This window comes from Microtus pennsylvanicus, chromosome 9 (genome assembly GCF_037038515.1).
Source record: "Microtus pennsylvanicus isolate mMicPen1 chromosome 9, mMicPen1.hap1, whole genome shotgun sequence".
Classification (NCBI taxonomy): Eukaryota; Metazoa; Chordata; class Mammalia; order Rodentia; family Cricetidae; genus Microtus; species Microtus pennsylvanicus.
The window spans coordinates 43,695,477-43,709,676 of record NC_134587.1 but is presented as its reverse complement, the minus strand read 5'-3'; the positions used below and the strand labels follow the sequence as shown (position 1 = coordinate 43,709,676).

General features: G+C 55.8%; 1 protein-coding gene across 4 annotated transcripts in view; it reads left to right on the top strand.

The window, feature by feature from the left end:
- Window positions 1–658: 658 nt before the first annotated feature.
- The window catches only part of Ntng2 (netrin G2), a 65,197-nt gene continuing 51,655 nt past the window's right edge, over window positions 659–14,200 (top strand). The window contains exons 1-3 of one of the 4 annotated variants that reach the window (XM_075985620.1): window positions 659–1,643; window positions 5,233–5,362; window positions 5,599–6,293. In XM_075985620.1, coding sequence (XP_075841735.1) covers window positions 6,081–6,293 — 213 coding nt within the window. In that variant the 5' untranslated portion in view covers window positions 659–1,643; window positions 5,233–5,362; window positions 5,599–6,080. Of the gene's footprint in view, window positions 1,644–2,647; window positions 2,749–5,232; window positions 5,363–5,598; window positions 6,294–14,200 lie in introns of those variants that run through there. The other 3 variants (XM_075985618.1, XM_075985617.1, XM_075985619.1) reach the window with 3 other exon arrangements.

Sequence of the window (14,200 nt, the reverse complement as noted above, 5' to 3'; positions counted from 1 at the left end):
GATGTGAGTGGTGGCAGTGGGGTGGGGCACTGAGGTACAAGCCAATCTTACTCCTATTTCTGACACCCTCTGTGACCTTGAACCAGTCTCTCTCTCTCTCTCTCTCTCTCTCTCTCTCTCTCTCTCTCTCTCTCTCTCTCTCCCCCCCCCCCCCAGGCCCTTTGTTCTTGATGCATTCAAATGACATGGCTCTGTGTGAATGCTACAGCAACAACCCACCCCAAGGAAACCAGGAGCACCTAAAGAGACCAATAAGCGCCCCTGGGAAGCCCAGGATGCACTCCTACAGCCCTGGAGGCAGCCTGGCAGGAAGCCTCCAGGGGGCTGAAGAGAGCACAGGGCTGCCCTAGCGCTGCCAACTGAGTGGCCTCTGCCCGGCCTCTGCAGGAGTCCTCCCACGTGGTCCTCCCAGGCCTGCCCCAGGGAGGCAGAGAGCTCCTGAGCAAGGGCCCTCTTGCCCCCCTACTCTGCGCTCCCTGCAGAGCTGGCTTGGCTTCTCCGTCAAAAGCAGGGCCCATCAGGCTGGAGGCGGCGATGTGTCAGCTGGTATTCAGGCTTTGGTTGTGCGCTCAGAGCGCTCCCCCTCCCCAGCTCCCCAAATCCACCCACCCACCCCTTTACCCACTGCTCAGGGCCTTCTGGGTGGCAGCGCTTCACACAGAGAGAAAGAGACAGAGACCGAGGAGCCAGCAACCTAGAGCCCTGGCTGTGGGGGGTGGGGGCTGACTCACTTGGCCCCCTCCCTGGTGCCGATGGGGCAGCCCCCACACCCCTGGGCGCTGGCACGGAATCAGGTCCCACAGTTAGAAAGAAGGGAAATGCGGCTCTACTGTGCCTGACCCGAGACCGCTGAGGATGCACCCCAAGCTCAGGGACCGCTTGGTCCCGGGGCCGCCAGGAGATGTGTAGGCAGCGACCCCCAACAGCAGGCTCACTCCGGCGGCCGCCTGCTAGGGACACCCTGGCCACGGGCCCGCCGGGACGCCCCTGCAAGCCGCGCCCCTCCCCGGGCCGAGGCTCTTCCCCGGAGCATCGCAGTATTTCCTTCCTGCACCTTTAAGAAGACCGTTGCTCCGTGGTGGGATGGTGTGTTAAAGCCACACAGAGGAAGTTACGCAGCCCGGATCAGACCGGGAGATAAAAAGCCCCGATGGTGACCGTGAGTGATGGCAAGAGGATTTAGCCTCAGCATTAACTTGGAGCGGAGTGCAGGGGGGCGGTGAGGCGCCCCGCCATCTGGCCGGCGCCGCGCCAGGGGGATGCTCGGACGCCTGGACCAGCAGCGGCAAAGCCCACCCGGGCCGGGGGCTGAGTGGGGTGCGCGTGCGGGTCCTCCCCTGGCTTCCCAGGGGCTCCCAAAAGTTTTCACTTGTTAGCAGCGATCTCCCGCTCGGCTCAGGGGGCGATGCAGGCGGCGCGCTTGACCCCCTCCCCTGGCCCGCGTCTCCCGGACGGCTGCGGGCAGGCCCCCCGCCGGCCCCAGGGCTCCCCAGCCCCGATCTGACGGCGGCCACCGCAGCGGCGGCGCGGGGCAAGAGTCCCCGGCTCTTAGCCCTGCGGCCCGGGAGGCCACCCAGCGCCTGCCAGAGGGTGGCGGTCTCCGACCTCTCGGGGCTCGCTCCGGGAAGCTGCTCCGAGCCGGGGTAAGGCGAGCGGGGAGTGCCGGGGCGGCGGGCGGGGACGGAGGCGCCGCAGCTTCAACAAGGGTACTTTCATTTTGAAAAGGCTTAGGTGACGGTGCTAGTTCTCCCTGGGCCGGGGAGTCACTCCAGGCTACCTAGCCGTGGCCAGGATGCAAAGTTATTTGGTGGCGGCTGCTACTAGCAGAAGGCTGGAGCCGCGGAAGAGGGGTGTGTGCGCGCGCCCAGTGCAGCATCTTTAAGAAGTAGTATAGCTTCCCTCTGGGCTCCCTGCCACCCAGCCCATCTTTTTCCATCCTGTGCACCTGTGTGGGGAGGGGATGGACCGTTACAAGAACACTTGCTTATTTGTGTTAATGAAAAGTAAATTAACCCTTCTCCGCCGCCTTTCCCCCTCCCTAATTTAAGTCGCCTCTGGGCTCTAAAGGCGCACAGAGAACTCTTGGCCAGGCAGGCTAAAAACTTACTTTGGTGCTGTGGAGGGGGTCTGCGGGTGGAGAGGGGGCTCCACCACAGTATGAAGTCGCACTCTAAAGGGAGCAGAGGCAGAGGGAAGGCGGGAGCGGGAGTCCGCCCGCTTTGGAGTAAGTTGCGGGTACCGGCTGGGGGTAGCGGCGTCAGGGTCCTCGCGGAGCAGCAGGCGCCGGGCAAAAGAGTGCAAATAATTTCAAGGAGCTTTGTTCGGCGTCTTTTAATTAAGGGAGACGATATCAAATGAGGGGCCAGCCTGGATGCTGGCCTGGCCTTTATTAAAGGCGTGATTATTAATTGTGCCTGCGGTTTGCACCGAACTTCAGAAAAGCAAAATGCAGCTCCGTGTGCAGTGCACGCCACTGTCTACGCGCCCCAAGCTCAGCACGGTCTCAGCCAGGCTCCTGGGTGTCTGCGGGTCGCAAGCTAGCCCCGCCCGTCCTCGGGGACTTACCCGCGGCGGCCTCAGCCACGCGTCCTAGAGCCGGGTGCTCTGCCCCGCCCCCAAGAGCCCAACTTTTCGGGGCTCCCTAGCCTCTTAGAGGGCGTCAGGGAGAAACCAGAGGTCTGGAGAAAGCTCCCTTCCCAGAGCTGGGGCCACCGGGACATCTGAACCCGGACGTCCACCAAGGCAGTGGTGAGCGCTGGGCAGCCCAAGGCTTGGTGCGGTGGGGGTGGAAGGGAAGGTAATCGCGGGCCGTGGGGCTCCCCTTTTCTTCCCGATCCCTTCTTCGGCCTCCAAAGCAAGTTTCACACACCCTTTCTACCTTTTGTCCAGCCTGGGTGAAAGAATAAACCTCCCCCAGGTCACCAGCCCACCCCCGATCCCCAGGGACCCTGCGTCCCGCAGAGACAAGTTTCCGACAAGGAGAGCGCGCAGCCGAGACTCCGGCAGGAGCCTGTTGGCAGCCCGGGCAGCTCCGAAAGGCGCTAATTCAATAAGACAGAGAAATCTGAGTTCAGAAATCCTGATAAAATCTAATTTTCGGGTTTTAATACCCAGGCTATCAGCCCCCCTCGGTTCCTGAGGACTCTTAAAAGAAAATAAAGCTCATTGATTCCATTTGTTTCAGAGAGCTGCAGTTTCTTAATAATATCAGGTGAAGATTTATTTTCCAAGGAGAAAACGATCCGCGAGGATGCAACCTCTTACTCTCAATTTCTCCCCTGCTGGCTCCTCGCTCCCTGCTATCTACCTCGTTTTTCCGCGAACTCTTGCCTAGGTCCCCCGCCCCTTATTTTCTTTTTGGCAAAAATTTACTGTAATTTTCGAGTGCTGAGCTCACAGTGCCCCCTCGATGCCAGCAACGCCCAAATGATTGACGGGCTGTAAACACATTTTCCCCTGGCAGATTTTGTTGTTGTTTTCCCCACCCCCATTTTCTAGGGAAATGTGTGATGCTTAAGCCAACAAAACTACAAAGCAATTAATAGATTTGCGAGTTGCGCTGCTTGCTGCTCGCTGGGACTCCGGCCTCAGGGCCTCGTTGCCTCCCCACCCGGGCCACAATCCAGCGCTGTCCCAGTCAGAAGCAGGCGCTGGCCCTGCAGATGAAGCCGGCAGCTGGGCCCGCCTTGAGAGCCGCAGCCAGGCTCCCTGGCCGTCCCTAGCCGTCAGGAGCGCCCTACCTGTTAGTGAACAGTCGGGAGCCGGCTGCTGGAAGAATTAATTAGGAGCATGCTGTTTTCTGGGCAGCTCAGAGCTTGGCTGGAAACATCCAAACCATTGCCGGGCCTGTGCTATTTTATTTTTACTACATTTTTTCTCAGGATAAAAAAAAAATAGACGCTTGGTCACGTTCTTTCAGAGAGTTTTCTAGCAAGAAGCGAGCCCGGGCGGGGTCTAGAGCTGGTTTCTATTTAAACGGTTGGTTGGAGGAGGTGTGAAGTGTGGTCTGGCTGGGTTCTCATTCATCTGGATTAGGAGTCCTTCATCCCAAGAGGGGGCAGGGGCGGTCTTAACCTAGATGGATGAGGCCCACTGCAGCCTGAAGCAGAGTAGTGATGGAGGGGCTTCCCCTGAGCAAGGCGCTCTCAGCAGTCAGGCTGGACCAAAACGCACCCCCTTGTCATTTGAGGGCAGGAATGTACTTGTGTCTGGGTAACAGTGTTTCGTGCTTTGAGAGCCAGCAGCCTGACTCTCTGGTCATCCTGCCCCCAGCCTCAGGACAGTTAACTCCTCTGGGACTTTCAGTATACAGTGGCTGACAAGGGCTTCAGGTGAGAGTCAGGCCACCATATGTAAGGTTTGGAGATTTAAATGCAGCAACTGTGGGCACTATAAACAGAATAATTAATAACATGGACGTTATTTATTTATTTATTTGCTACAGCCATTGCAGTAACCTTTGCCCTATTGGCAAAGATTATTTTTGGCGGGGATCTCATGCTGGCGGACTCAGATTCATCCATGATGCGGCAAATGCCCGGGACTACAGTAGAGGCTGAGAGTCATATGTTTCTAGACGCAGTACTCCTATTAGCTATATTTGTTTTAGCTTTTAAATGATTACTGCAGGCTTAAAATAGCTGTTGCCCTCCCAAAGTGATTGCAAACTGTTGGCCTTGGTCAGAAAACTTAACACAACAAAAACGCTTTGATTCCCGGGGAAACTCTAAGCATCCCTGTTTCTGGCCGTTCATTCATTTAATTCATGGTCTCACATTGTGCGGGTGTCTGGGTAGCGGACTGCTGGTGGCCCACACAGAGACCTCCCTATTGGGCTGTAGCAGAAGGGGCAGTTTCCACTGTTGGATGCTCATGGCCTGCATTAACAACCTGGACATTTTAGCTGGTCCAGCCTAGTGTGTTACAGCAACCATTACATGTTGGTTGGCCCTTGAGGAGGGTTTGGAAAGCTTCTGATGCTCAAGAAGGGGCACTGAACAAACACCCTCACCAATGAGGAGGAGGAGCACTACCTTTTCCACAGCGTGTCCGTCTTTCAACCTGTGACTCCGATATTAATTAAAAGCAAAACAGCCCAGCTTTCTCTGGAGACCTCGCTAATGCAACCTATTTTTGTGTGTGTGTGTGTGCGCGCGCGCGCGCGCATTTTGCTAGAGAGCTTTTGTTCTTATATGTCTCTAACCCACCCACCCCCCTTTTAATTTGTTGCAGGTGTTGCTGCTAATGAACCCAGTCTCTCTCTTCTCCCTTTACAATGGAAGCCTAAGCCCAGGTACCTGGATGGAGCTGGAGCTGAAGTCTCAGGAATTTCCCAATAAGTGGCCAATGGCTACTAGCCAAGGTCAGCCGGCCCCCATTCGTGCCTGTCCCCACCAAAGCAGAGGCAAATGGCCTCTCCTGTTAACACCTCAGTGCCTTTTTTATTTTCTAGTCTAGTCACACAATCGTTGTCACTTGCAGCCCATATGAAAAGAAATCTCTTTTATTGGCCTGAGATGCCAAGTCCAGTCCCAAAGAGGGGGCTCGTTTCCAGCTACCATGTACACCTCCTGATTCTCTTTTATCTTCACCATGCAGGCTGGAGGGCTGCTATGCAGTCGTGTTGAGCGCATCACATACTAAGGGCCCTTTAAAGACCTGGATTGATTGGAAGGACAAAAATTAAAAGCAATCCGATCCAGCCCCATGCCAGATCCCTTCGGATTGCCTCTTTATCCCATTTCCATCCACTGTCACAATTTGAGAGTCTGCCTGATTTGATCAGCTTCACCTCCAGGGGAGGTGTAATGCCAAGGTTAGGAGGACGCCAAGTTCCAGGCAACTTTTTGATCTGCCCATCAGCAGCCTGAGAAACGCTGGCTCTGGATTTTCCGTATCGGCCATTTGGAAAACACAAGCTCCCACCGTTGGCAAACCCGCAGTGCTCAAGTCTATGATACGTCCCCGCCGCCGTTGCCTGGTAGATGTGGCATTTCCATGCTGAAGCCCCAAGTCCCCCCTGACCCCACCGTCACCTCTCCAGTGCCCCTTTGGGCCCCACCCAGTCTGACTGCGCAGCCATGCTGCACCTGCTGGCCCTCTTCCTGCACTGCCTTCCGATGGCCTCTGGGGACTATGACATCTGCAAATCCTGGGTGACCACCGATGAGGGCCCCTCCTGGGAGTTCTATGCCTGCCAGCCCAAAGTGATGCGCCTGAAGGATTATGTCAAGGTGAAAGTGGAGCCCTCGGGCATCACATGCGGAGACCCCCCTGAAAGGTTCTGCTCCCACGTAAGTCAGCCCTCTCCTTCTCTATTACTGAATCGAGGGGTTGGGGAATGTGTGCTGAGAAAGGCTCTGGGGTGGCTGAGCAGAACCAGAGGGCCTTGATTCAAGCCTAGCCCTAAGTCCCACCATGGAAAGGCGCCAAAGCCAAGTTGTCTTGAGGACCCTGGGGGTTGAGTGACATTTTGTGGGTGGAAGCGTCTTGGCCAGCTGACCCTGGCATGTTTTCCTGCCAGGGACTGCACAGTTGTCATAGTCCCCTGTCTCAAAGCCAGTCCCGCCTCCTTTGCAGGAGGTCAGCGGTCAGACCAGTGATCTGGGTACTATTTGCAAGGTTACACAGCCTCCAGTGGTGCACCCTCTCAGCTTACACCCCCTGCATAGGTTCCCCCCTCCAGTGGTGCACCCTCCCAGCTCACACACCCCCCTGCATGGGTTCCCCCTCCAGTGGTGTACCCGTCCAGCTTACACACCCCCTTCCATGGGTTCCCCCCTCCAGTGGTGCACCCTCCCAGCTTACACACCCCCCTCCATGGGTTCCCCCCACCAGTGGTGCACCCTCTCAGCTTACACCCCCCTGCATAGGTTCCCCCCTCCAGTGGTGCACCCTCCCAGCTTACACACCCCCCTGCATGGGTTCCCCCTCCAGTGGTGCACCCTCCCAGCTTACACACCCCCCTGCATGGGTTCCCCACTCCAGTGGTCACCCTCCCAGCTTACACACCCCTGCATGGGTTCCCCCTCCAGTGGTGCACCCTCCCAGCTTACACACCCCCCTGCATGGGTTCCCCCTCCAGTGGTGCACCCTCCCAGCTTACACCCCCCCCTGCATGGGTTCACCCCACCAGTGGTGCACCCTCCCAGCTTACACACCCCCCTTCATGGGTTCCCCCTCCAGTGGTGCACCCTCCCAGCTTACACACCCCCCTCCATGGGTTCCCCCCTCCAGTGGTGCACCCTCCCAGCTTCCCCCCCCCCTGCATGGGTTCCCCCTCCAGTGGTACACCCTCCCAGCTTACACGCCCCCCTCCATGGGTTCCCCCCCAGTGGTGCACCCTCCCAGCTTACACACCCCCCTCCGTGGGTTCCCCCCCCAGTGGTGCACCCTCCCAGCTTACACACCCCCTGCATGGGTTCACCCCTCTAGTGGTGCACCCCTCCCAGCTTACACACCCCCTGCATGGGTTCACCCCTCTAGTGGTACACCCTCCCAGCTTACACACCCCCTGCATGGGTTCACCCCTCTAGTGGTGCACCCCTCCCAGCTTGCCCAGTCCAGTCAAGTGCAGAGCATCATGTTGCCAGCTCATGCCAAGAACCGACTAGGCTTCTCGCACAGGACAGTTTCTGGGAGCCTTAGAAGGAATTCTTAAAGCAGGGGTGGGGGATCAGGTTGGATAGAGGCAACCAGCACCCCAGCCAGTGCTGTCCCCTCGTCAAGAGGCAGGTGCTCAGGCCTTGTCATCCGAGCCCCTAGTTAGAGAAGAAGAGGTCTTGAAGCTAGCGGGAGTCTCAGTGTTGAGGCAGTGGTAACAGGGGTGATGGTGATAGCAGAGTTTGACAAGAGCTCCAGGAATGTGGGGCTGAGAGCCAAAGCCTGCTCTTCTATAGGGTTTCCCCCTGGGCTCCACCAGGCCGACTCTACCTTGGACAAAGTCAGGACATTTGAATGGCAGTGTCACTAGTGTCCCTCTGGGTTTCTGCTCTGTCAGCTGTAGAATGGGTGCGTTAATAGAGTATGCTGGGCGTGGTTTTCAGGGGTCAATGGCGCAAAGGATATGGGTCGTTCAAAATCAGACTGAACCCAGAGAAGGTGTCCCCGATGTCTGGTCATTCTGGTCATACAGATAGGGAAACTGAGACAGCGGGGTTGAAAGCCCTTGGCCAAGGTCACACGGCAGAAAGCGATGAAGCTGCTGAATTAAGCTGAACCTCCAGCACACAGCAGGCCTGTCCCTGCTGGAGGCTGGGCAGAGCTCCCTCCTGGAGCTGGCAGGAGGGGTTCAGTGTCCCCCTGAAGGCTGCTGGTGCCTCTGAGTGTCCTTGGGGAAAGCTGAGCTTATTGCGCAGTCAACCTGCTGTCCCCAGCCCAGGCTCCTGAAAATGCCTAAGTCCCTTGGGGCGGCTTCAGTCACAGCACAGAGCAGCTAGCCCAAGAAGGTAGATTCCCACTTGTCAATGGTGGATAAGGCTGTCACTGTGGGTGGTGGCTGGGCCTGAGCCAGCTTGGAGAAGAGGAGGGAGGGAGGACGGGAGGGAAGGAGGAAGAGAGAAGACAGCTCAGGGCTGGGAGCCAAGACTGGCTTGTGTGTGGACATTGTTGAGCACCGAAAGACCACGCTGGCTTAAGATAGGCAAAGGGCCCAGGGCCCTGAAAGTCAAGGCTGAGGCCATAGTGAAGCCCATTCTGAGTCCGCATCACAGCTCCCGTGGGAACGGCTCCAACCACACATTTGCTAGGCAGAGTCTCAACATGATTTTGTCTTTTAAATATTAATCATTGCCAGGGTTGGGGGCAGTTCACAAAACGGGCTTCTACTCAAGGGCGTAAGGGCTACAGATGTCTACCAGAGGCAAGTCCGGGGCTCTGTCCTGGCTGGTGATCCCTTCAGGTCTTGATGTTGGTTAAGCTCTGGGGTCTGGGTGGGGAGGGGAACCCAGTGTGTCTGAAGCCTCTGCATCTGAGCTCTGGGGTCTGGATGGGGAGAGGAACCCAGTGTGTCTGAAGCCTCTGCATCTGAGCTCTGGGGTCTGGATGGGGAGAGGAACCCAGTGTGGCTGAGAACGCGACATCTTAGCACTTGTCTGAATGACGTCACTGTCCCATGGCAAGCAGATACAACTTTGACTTTGATTACAAAAGTGAGACCAAGGCAAACGGAATGCCATAGGGGTAGACAGAGACGAGCCCTCTGAAGATGCTGGCTTCTGCAGGGAGGTGGCCATCACACCCAGTCTGTATGAGAACCCAAGAACTGCTTTTTACTGAGGCCCTTCCTGTGCGGATCCAGGGCAGGCCACAGGCACATGTTGAACCATTTTGAGGGCACCCGGAGGTAAACCCTGGTCTAATCCCTTTTTAAGGATTAGAAAGATTGCCTAAGTCCTGCCAAGGTCAAGAAGCTCAGCAGGCAAGGCAGAAACTCTTCTATAGCCAGAGCACACGCTCACCCACCAGGGTGCCTGACTTCCCTCTCTGAGCCTGCTGACCTCGCTGAGCCAGGGTTTCCTTCCTGTTTCGGTAAAAAAGGATCACGTAGGTGTGTCGCTGTGCTGGCAGGGAGACAGCTGGGCCAGGCGTGAGCAAGTGAGCACGTGGGAGTGCCGGAGTGTGCGATGGCCGTAATTGCCTTACGTCAACCATTGTTATTACTCCCGCTGCGGCTTCCTGGGTTTCTCTGCTTCCCTGGAGCTCATTGCTTTGCTCCAGCCTTGACCACATTGCAGTCTGCATTTCTCCCTCGTCTACAGGCGGCAGGTAGTAGATGAACGCACGGGGACTGTAAATGCCCTCAGCCAGAGCAGGTGTGGCTAACTAGCCACCAGAGGGCACCCTGGTGGCAACCAGACCACCCAGTGCCCTCTTGGTCTTCTAAGCCTGCTCTTTGGCAACTCGGGCAATCCTGCTGCTACAGGTGCGGGCCTGCCTTAACCAGCACCCAGACAACCGTCAGACCGTGAACCCTGGAACACCCCTAGAGTACAAGAGGGGCCAAAGGAGCAGTTGCCCTTTTCAGTCCCAGGGTGCAGCCCTTGCTCTCCCAGGTGCCTGTCCTTCAGCAAGGCCACTGGAGAACTGAATTGTAAATTCCAGCCTGGTGAGGAAGGGGAGGGGAATAAAAGACAAGATAAATGAATAAATAAAAACCTATTGGCTCTAAATGCAGGAGGAAAATGAATAGGGATGAGCTTTCCGCAGAGGGCAAAATTTCAATGAGAGCTGTGGGTCAGAGGCAGCCCCTGGAGGGGAGTGGAGAGGAGGAGGCCGCAGCAAAGGGCTCTTCAGCTTTTCACAGGGTGGGCAGCCATGGCTTCTTGGACCCCTCTGCCATGAGGTAAGCACACTGGAGCCTGGATGGGCCAGTGTCTAGCGCCTCCTGCCTGCAGCCTGCACCCCTTTCTCTGTGCCAAGGGGAAAGAACTTTAGAACGGTGAGGAGTGAAGGAGGGGAGACTGAGTGTGCCCAGCCTTCCTGCAGCCTCTTTACTGCAGTATGAGCCCTGGACCCCAGACTCAGCCTCCCTGAAGTACAGATTCCCAGGCCCTGCCCCAGACCTGTTAACTGTAGGGCATGAAGACACAGGCAGGGTTTGACCCATAGGGGGAAGATTACTGTGAAGACTCTGGAGTCTTGCAGTTTCCTCGAGGTCTCTACGGCTTTGAGTGTTGATCACTGCCCAGGGAAGAAAGAGAGCAAAGGGGACCCTGGGGTCCCGAGAGAAAAGTCAGACACTGATGTCACTTAAGTTGAACCCTTGAAAAGCAGGGTGGATTTTGCCAAGGCTGGATGGAGTTTGTGCTTCACTCAAACTGACTTTCAGTGGCTGCTTCCAGAAAGTGGTAGAGATCTGTTTTGCTGAGACTCCCATCTTGGCATTACTCCTCTAGACTCCATGATCTGGAATAAGCCATTCAAATTCTCTACACTGGGCTGTGAATGTGGCTCTGTACTTCGGGCTGTGGGTGTGGCTCTCTACAGGGGGCTGTGGGTGTGGCTCTGTACACTGGGCTGTGGGTGTGGCTCTCTACACTGGGCTGCTAGAGGGCATAGCAGGCACAAAGCCCAGGGTCCAGTCACTAGTGCTCTACAAACCAGGTGTGGTGGCACTTGGTAGTCAGAGGCAGGAGGATCAGAAGTTCAAGGTGTAGAAAGTTCAAGGCCAGACTGGCTACAGGTAACTGGCGCTGGGGTGGGGGTAGGGCTGGAGGGATGGCTCGCAGTTAAGAACACTGGCTGCATTTGCAGAGCGCCTACATAGTAGCTCACAATCATCTGTAACTCTAGTTGCAGGGGATCTGATGCCCCTTTCTGGCCTCCATGGGCATTGCACACTGGTGGTACCCAGACATACATGCTGGTAAAATACCCATACACATAAAATACAATAATTTTTAACTAAAAAAACAAACAGTTGGGTTTAGCTGCACATGTTTTTAATCCCAGCACTAAGAAGGCAGAGTAAACCTGTGAGTTCCAGGTCAGACTGGTCTCCATAGTGAATTCCAGATTAGCCAGTATTAGAGTGAGACCCTGTCTCAAAAAAGAGGGGAGGCATTCTCTCTCAGTTTCTCCATAAGAGTTCGCCTTCTCCACTCTCTTACCTGAAGAAGGAAGCAAGAGCTTAGTCAGAAAGCCTGTAGCTAGTCTCCAACACCAGGAATCTCCATGTCAACATGTGTGAACATCGAATGTGTCTAACAAGTCTCCGGGAAGATGACAGTTTGCAGTCCCCTGCCATGTGACCTTCAGCATGGGATGTAACCTTGTGTCCTCAGGTTGGGACTAGTAGGAGACCACAGTCAGAACATTGTCACCAGTGCAGCTCTGATGCGAGTGCTCGGCTCGTAGGGCTCTAAGCAGAGTGCCTCCCTATCATCTTAGACTCATCTGATGGACAACTGGACGGATGCTAGAGGGATGCCATGGTCCAGGAAGGCTCCTCGGAGGAGAAGGGATGAATGCCGAGCTTTGAGGAAGACCTGGGGCTCTAATCAGGACAGAGGGCAGCTGGAGACCCTCTCTTTTCCATACATACTCCCATGGCTGTGGGATCAACCTCGAGTTAAAGCCAAGGATTTGCCCAACTCTCTGCTTAAGTCAGCCCACGATGTTTTGGAGTTGCCAGGACTCGTCTTTAGCTGCAGCCATGGGCTCTCTAGGACAAGAAAACAGTTGTGTGTGTTGCACAGAGAGGTCTCCTACTGGAGACAGAGAGGAGAGGATGGAACTGTGCTGCCAACGAATGCCAGACCCCTGGAGGTCACTAGTGCATCTGACGTCTCTGGTAGGAAGCAGTTGGGTTCAGACACCCTGAGGAGAACAACAGCAACTGCAAAGTAGTGCAGACACAAAAGGACCCGCAAGAGACACCTCTCGGAGTCCCAACAACTTAGAAACCCCAGATCTACCACCTTTAGGCTCAGCTTCCTTTCTGTCCATGTCCCAATTTTATTTTTATCTATGTCGTTTTGGAGACAGGGTCTCTTGAACTTGCTATGTAACTGAAGATGAACGTGAACGTCTGATCCTCCCGCCTCCACCTCACAAGTGCTGGGTTACAGGCATGAGCCACCACATCCAGTTTACGCCATGCTGGGACTCAAAACCAGAGCGTTGTGCTTGCTAAGTGAGCACTCTACGAACTCAGCCAAGTCCCCAACTCCTACCCTGGTCTTTAGGAATTTCCTTTTGGGTTGGGCGGTAGTGGTGCGCACTTTTGATCCCAGTACTTGGGAGGCAGAAACAGGTGGATCTCTGTGAGTTCGAGGCCAGTCTGGTCTACAGAGCGAGTTCCAGGACAGGCTCCATAGCTACTGGGAAGCCCTGTTTCAAAAAAATATTTTTTTCCTTTGTGGTATTATGGCTTTAGGTGAGGCAGGCAATTGGTACACAGACAGACAGATACTCAGGCTCTCCTATGCTGGCTTTGAGACTGATCCCCTTCTAGGCTGTGGAAATTGGGATAAGTCCTTGTGACTCCAAGCTCACAAGGGAAATGGGGTGATGCTTTTAGGCTTCCAAGGACATTTCCAGGAATGAGGTGAAGCCAGGTGTAAGCCACAGTATCAAAGTCACACCCAGCAAAGGGATGTTTCCACTCTAGAGCTATCCAGAAAAGCAAATGGAACACACACAAAGAGACAGTGGGGAAAAGATGACCCAGCCATCAACATGCATGGCAAGGCTAAAGGGGCAGGAATCAGAGGTAGAAAGCCTGGAAGCTTTGAGAGATGCACAGAGGGCAAAAGAAAGTGGGCAGTGGAGAGGGGCACACTCCTTGCTGCTGTTCCTCACCTCTATTCCACATGTTCACCTCTTGCACCACATGCTCACCTCTGTGCCACGTGCTCACCTCTACACCACGTGCTCACCTCTACACCACGTGCTCACCTCTGTACCACGTGCTCACCTCTGCAACATGTGCTCATGTCTGTACCACCTGTTCACCTCTACACCACGTGCTCACCTCTGTACCACGTGCTCACCTCTACACCACGTGCTCACCTCCGTACCACGTGCTCACCTCTACACCACATGCTCACCTCTGTGCCACGTGCTCACCTCTACACCACGTGCTCACCTCTACACCACGTGCTCACCTCTGTACCACGTGCTCACCTCTGCAACATGTGCTCATGTCTGTACCACCTGTTCACCTCTACACCACGTGCTCACCTCTGTACCACGTGCTCACCTCTACACCACGTGCTCACCTCCGTACCACGTGCTCACCTCTGTACCACGTGCTCACCTCTGCAACATGTGCTCATGTCTGTACCACCTGTTCACCTCTACACCACGTGCTCACCTCTGTACCACGTGCTCACCTCTACACCACGTGCTCACCTCCGTACCACGTGCTCACCTCTACACCACGTGCTCACCTCTGTGCCACGTGCTCACCTCCGCACCACGTGCTCACCTCCGCAACACGTGCTCACCTCCGTACCACGTGCTCACCTCCGTACCACGTGCTCACCTCCGTACCACGTGCTCACCTCCACACCACGTGCTCACCTCTGCACCACGTGCTCACCTCCGCAACACGTGCTCACCTCCGCACCACGTGCTCACCTCCGCACCACGTGCTCACCTCTGCACCACGTGCTCACCTCTGTACCACATGCTCACCTCTGCACCACGTGCTCACCTCTGTACCACGTGCTCACCTCTACACCACGTGCTCACCTCT